At 30.7% G+C, this 6,065-nt stretch overlaps 1 protein-coding gene across 1 annotated transcript; it reads right to left on the bottom strand.

The window, feature by feature from the left end:
• Positions 1–2,701: 2,701 nt before the first annotated feature.
• Positions 2,702–5,409, bottom strand: R2d2 (R2D2 protein). Its single transcript, XM_076413642.1, has 7 exons — positions 4,958–5,409; positions 4,722–4,908; positions 4,520–4,668; positions 3,619–3,945; positions 3,377–3,563; positions 3,122–3,323; positions 2,702–3,072 (listed from the first exon to the last, which is right to left on the bottom strand). Exons 1-7 carry the CDS (start codon positions 5,274–5,276, stop codon positions 2,845–2,847), a joined length of 1,599 nt encoding a protein of 532 aa, XP_076269757.1. The 5' UTR covers positions 5,277–5,409; the 3' UTR covers positions 2,702–2,844.
• Between the last annotated feature and the right edge of the window lie 656 nt (positions 5,410–6,065).

Raw genomic sequence — 6,065 nt, forward strand, 5'->3', positions numbered from 1 at the left:
CTGTACATTGACATTTAAACTCAGATGGATCAACAATAATAATTTCATTTAAAAATAGACAATTTGTGAGATATTAATTAACCTAACAAAGCTCAACTAAAACATACAAATGTGCTTTGCTAAAATTGATGCAGTTCATCAAAAACTTGGTGAAGCACATTTGAAATTCAAATGGTGTTTAGTGGTACGCTCACCATATGGTCGACAAATATCTTCATGCTATTATTATTATTATGTATTTATGTGACTAAGCGGTTCAATTAGGGACAGATTAAAGCTAATATTGACCTGTTTTAGTTTTAAAGCTCAAAAAAAATTCGTTCCAATGCAAAACATTTTGACATTTACACTTAGTTATAAATGAACACATATATCCTTATCAATACGTAATAGAATGGTAATTGTTTGCACCAAACTGTTTAGGATCGTAGATTTTGTTTAACCGGCTGTTTATTATCCACTCACTGATGTTAAATGTCCATGACAAATTGCATGATTGAACAGCACGTTCAAATGATAGAATATTATTATCGAAATGATCGTTTTGGTTAATAGAAAAAACAAGGAAACCATCTACAAATTGAAGAACTGAATTTTGAGGTGGACAAGTTGATTAAGGATATTCTGTACTCAGTGTGGCACAATACCCTAGAAATCAGAAGGGCACTAAACGGTATAACTACCCTAAAGAAATTTTAGAATAAATGTAAAACAAGAGCGAGGAAGAAATGACATTATTCCAGGGCCCAGCAAGATAAAACTAAGTTGAATAATCTTATATCCTAACTGAAACATGAAATTAAGCAATTAAAAAATGATACCATGAGTGAATTTTTACGTCGTCTTACCAATAATGCTAGTGCTAGTATATTGGCTGTGGAGAGCTACTAGCTTTAAAGGGACATAAAAAAACAAAAATATTCCGATAAAAAATGAGGATCTGAGCTGAGCTAAAAATAATCAGGAGAAGGCTGAAGATTTGCAGATCACCTCGAGAGAACATCTCAACTGACTGACGTTAAATCATTATTCTGTGCCAATGGACGGGAAGGGATAACAATTCAATTTTTCAGTATGAGTTTCAAAAAGACATAAAAAATAATATCAGTGCAAAAAAGGAACTTCTAAGAAAAGTACTAATAAAAACCATCAAGTTAATAAATGCTTCATTCAGACTATAATATATACCACAACTGTGGAAGGTGGCTGAAATAATTATGATTCGTAAACCAGACAAGCTACCTCATAAAACAGAGTCATAACGGTCATTATTACTATTGCCGACAATGTCCAAATTATTTGAAAACACTTCCGAACCATCGATTAGGTTTCAGGAAATAACATTCCACGATTGATTAGTACACAGAATTATCAAGATCATAGAAAAAAATACTAAAAGAAAATAAAAATTTATTCTGCAATATTTTTAGATGTTTCAAGCTTTCGATAAGAGATCGAATCGAATTTCTAATAGTAAGCTTTCACTTTAGTAACAAGTTTTGAAACCAGTGTGGACTTATGGTGTTCAACTCTGAGATTGTACCAGACAAAGCAATAGAAATATGCAAAGATTCCAAAACATTAATAACGACAATCTGCATGAGGATCTGAAGGTAGAAACTTTATCGATATTTATCAAGGACTATGCGCTAAGACATGAACAGAGGCTCCATCAGCACATCAATGTTGAAATTCTCCAACTCTTAGATAATGATGGCCTTAGTAAGAATATTAAAGAGAGTAAAACAATTTGAACGAGTTCAGTGTAGTTATAACTAAAATTTAGCGCACATTAAAAATAGTGACATAGATGTGAAGCCCAAAGTGTATATCATAGAATAACCAACTTGTGATTTTAAAACCGTAGCAAATTAGTATAAAAACAAATAGATTATTAATGTTAATTTAGTACATTGTTATAGCAAATAATGTTTTAATTAGGAATCATTTGAGAATGATAATCGCTTTTAGCTAAGAAACGCATTTTTGGATATGTAGTAATATTAACCAGAATTGGAATCAACTTCGTACTCCCGTTAATTTCAGTTACCTCTTCAGAGCGCGACGGTCAAAACCCTAAGTTGTATGGTCTTGAAAATATACTGTGCTTAGATCAGGTTCAGCCCTAGAAGAATAGTACTTTAGGTTAAAGAGGGCATGCAACACACACAACACTTACATACGAAAACGAACGACACTGGATGTAATCAAGGGACCTTCTCCCATTTCTCTGGAAAAAATAGGTTTAAATGTGCTAAACATGAACTTAGTAATAACGTAGCTGTCAATGTAGTGTTAGTTAATCCATCCACTCCTCTTCAGGCTTGACAACTTCTATTCACGAAGTTATATACCACACGAATCCGAAGATAATTACAATTATATATCCATCATCAGCGTGAAAAGTTACATATATAAACCATCTAAGCATGACTAAACTCCAGTTATTTTAGGGTTTATGGTATGAGTTTGAACATGTCTAAGAAAACTGTTATTTAGCAGTATGGTCATTAATTTCCTAAAAAAAACTTATTCCTTTAAAATGTTTCAATTGACTTAAATTATGGTCAACTCTGACCCCATAATACCTTACTTTATAACACAAGTTATACCATTTAATAATTAACAAGCATAATCACAGGAAGTGAAACGACGTTAATCTACAGCAGATTCACTTCGTAAGAATTCATTCACAAAAAAGTATTGTGTATAACTTTATTGATAACCATTTTTACAATCAATAACATAATTCGCACCTTTTATCTTTCGTATACTTATTATTAAATAAAAATCAAAAAATTAATTCTAATTAATAAATAACATTATAGGTGTTTCAGACCATATTTATATTTCCAGCTGGAAAAAGAGTTTCATTTTATCAAATGTTTGTTCCAAAGCCCTTCCTTTGCAAATTTCAAAGTTTTCACCTCTACCTAATATTACAAAAGGGGTATCTATTTTTAAAACTAAGGCAACCAACAATGGATTCTCTTGAAAGGTAAACAGCTCATACTCTACCTCTAGTTTTTCTAAAATTCTCTTTAAGGCTTCCTCTGAGCGTTCTTCTAGGTCCTGAAAAAGTATTTCACTATGTCAATTATAACACCATTTAATAGTATACCTCTTTTAGATCTTCATATTGAATATCTTTTAATACCATCAGCTTTTTTAATGTATTCGGCATATCATTAACTTGGACGCACTTATCAGGTATTACATTATTTAGAAAATTATATTTTGCTATAACTTCTTCATGTTCTTGTAAAAATTTTTTTTTGCCCATATCTGATTCTGTAATTAATTCGGGCATAATGTTTTTTACTCTATAATAAATTCATATATAAGTTTATAAAAAAGAAATAAACTGGGTACATACTTGTCTAACATGTCTCTGGCAGCTAATTGTTTAGCCAATTTCTTTGTATTAGCAGTCGATTCAGTAACTATAGATGATATTCTGCACTGTAATGTAAACTCTTTAGCATGGGCGGGACCTATACTAGAAATTTCTATGAATTCAGGTGGCGGTATTTTATTTTCTAGACAAATATTTTGTAACTCAACTACAAAAAATAAATAAGCAATTAGATATTGGTATTAGATGAAAACAGTATATACCAATTGAATTCAATGCACTTTTGAGGGGGCTTCCATCCTTCAAAGATGGTCGAAACTCAGCCACTGGGTTTTCTGCTGGATTATAAAGCCCAATTTCTTCAAGTAATTTTAGGGCATTGTGTGCTGCTTCATGTTTTCCTATTTGCTTAGATGGCCCACTACCTGTAGCAGTTATTCCAGCTACACATACTTGATAATCAAACCTATTGTCATGAGTTCCAGATATGCTATAGACTATTTGAAAATTAGGAGGAGGTAAGCCTTTTTGCACTGTTAATTCTTGTAACACCATCACAGGAGTTTTAGTAGTAGGTGCCATTGTTGGGTCTACAATAGAATATTGAAGATTATTTGGAAATACGCACAAAAATTACAGAAACTTACAGAAAAGCAACCAAAAAATGTTAGGTTACACACGAGTACTTTTAATACAGACAATTATTTATTTTAGTAAAACATGTAAAAAAAAACATTAAATTATTTATATTTAAAAAACTGTTTATAATGTTTGCTAGTGAAAAAACAAAAGTTTTTCATTCTCCTCTTTTGTGGTTCAGCAACCAAAAACAATACGGTATGTTGAGTTGCAATAGTGTGTACTTGAGATTATAAGTAGCATAATCGTAATAGATCGTTAGCGGTAAACGTCATAAAATAATAAGTATATGTCATTTGATTATTATATTAACTGAAATATGTATGTATTTTTCTTCCTTTAATGGTTAATGAACTAATATTTAAGTTAATATATATAACCATAAAATTAATTATAACTTGATTCTTGCAAACGATTTTTCGATTATGCCCAACACTAGCTGACCGTTGATTGACTTTGATTTAAAAACTGATACCAATACAAAATGTTGACAAGATGATGATCTATATTTTATTTGTATCCTACCTTGTTTACAATCGGATATATCATTTTGCAAACAATTAGTTGCATCCGTTGCCTTGTTACATTTAGTTGTTGTAACATCATTATTATATACTAATTCTTTGGTAGCCTTTCTTGATTTAATGATTAAATCAACCATAATTTCCGTTATTCTAAAAAATTTAACTATACATATTTTGTAATAATACGTTAGTTCAATATATACCTCTCCAGCATCTCTTTAGCTGCTAATTGTTTCGCCATTCTTTTTGTTTTAGCTGATGCTTTGGTAATAAAAGAATATATTTTGCATCCCATTGTAAATTTTCTATCATGCGGAGGACCTTCGTTTGATATTTCTAAAAAATCTGGTAGGGGTATTTTATTTTTGGAACAAGTAGCTTGTAGTTTAACTAAAATTAAAATTACTAGAATGTATCAACAGCTACCAAATTATATTACTGATATAAGTTAATCCATTTTCAAGTGTACTTTCATCTTTCTGGTATGACAAATAATCTGTTACCGGATTTTCGGCTGGATTGTATACACCCATTTCATGCAGTATTTTCAAGGCATTTTGAGCAGCTTGATGTCTTCCTATTTGTTTGGACGGTCCACTTCCGTTAGCTCTTATTCCAGCTACGAAAACTACATAATCGAATCTGTTATCGTGAGTTCCAGATTGGCTAGATGTTATTTGGTAATCAGGCCGTTTCAATCGGTTTCGAACCGTTAATTCTTGTAACACCATTATGGGATTTTTAACTGGCGTAGCCATCTTATAAATCACAACAAACGATGAAAAATTTACACGTAGATTACTGCAATTTTCACGTAAAACTGAGAAAATAAATTATCAGCTAATCATCAAGCAATATATTTTCTTTTAAATTACTAAAATCGGTATTTTATATCGGAGAGCGATACACAGCAGCACTAAACGTTTACATACAAAAACTTGACTTATTCATAGTAAAAAAAGATATTTGATAAATGAATTTAATAGTTCCAAATATTCAAACATCGATAGCCCTCGATCAACTTGGAATAGATGATTTCCGACACAATTTAAATTTTGTCTAATTGGTTGCATAACTAGTTGTAAATATTTAAATCTGTTAAAACATCCCATTATAACTATAAAAAATAAAATAAATATAATAAAGAATTAATAATTACTGAAAAGACGGTTTTATTTCAATTAAAATATTTTATTACAACGTAATGAACTGACAATAGATTGTAATATAAATGCTTGTTTGTAATCACAAAATATACAGATTCATTTCAATGTTTTGTGTTTGAGATCTTCGCCTTTCCACGGCAGCTTTGAAATTTTTCATTTACAAGTAGATTCATGGAGCTATAATGTAGTTTACATATTTGTGTATCGAATTAAAAGTACATGAAAAAGCTGTGCTGTTTATTACACAAAATTTGGTGGGTTATAGAGGTAATCAACGTTAAGTGTTTAAAATCCTAACAAAATATGATATAAAAAATAAATATATAAAATGGTCTTTTGACTGGTGATGTCGCTTCGGTTTCGGGATAGTGGAGTGTTTTA

This window comes from Rhynchophorus ferrugineus, unplaced genomic scaffold, assembly GCF_030347505.1.
Source record: "Rhynchophorus ferrugineus isolate W39M unplaced genomic scaffold, kcgeb_rfMv2 rfM9, whole genome shotgun sequence".
In the NCBI taxonomy this organism is placed as follows: Eukaryota; Metazoa; Arthropoda; class Insecta; order Coleoptera; family Curculionidae; genus Rhynchophorus; species Rhynchophorus ferrugineus.

Bases quoted from the DNA above. Each gene is read 5' to 3' on its own strand.
- R2d2 (XM_076413642.1), bottom strand. From the start codon at position 5,276: ATGGCTACGCCAGTTAAAAATCCCATAATGGTGTTACAAGAATTAACG. The intron at 4,669-4,721 runs GTATATATTGAA...TAAATTTTTTAG, and splicing joins GCTAAAGAGATGCTGGAGAG to AATAACGGAAATTATGGTTG. The intron at 3,946-4,519 runs GTAGGATACAAA...ATTCTATTGTAG, and splicing joins TATATCCGATTGTAAACAAG to ACCCAACAATGGCACCTACT.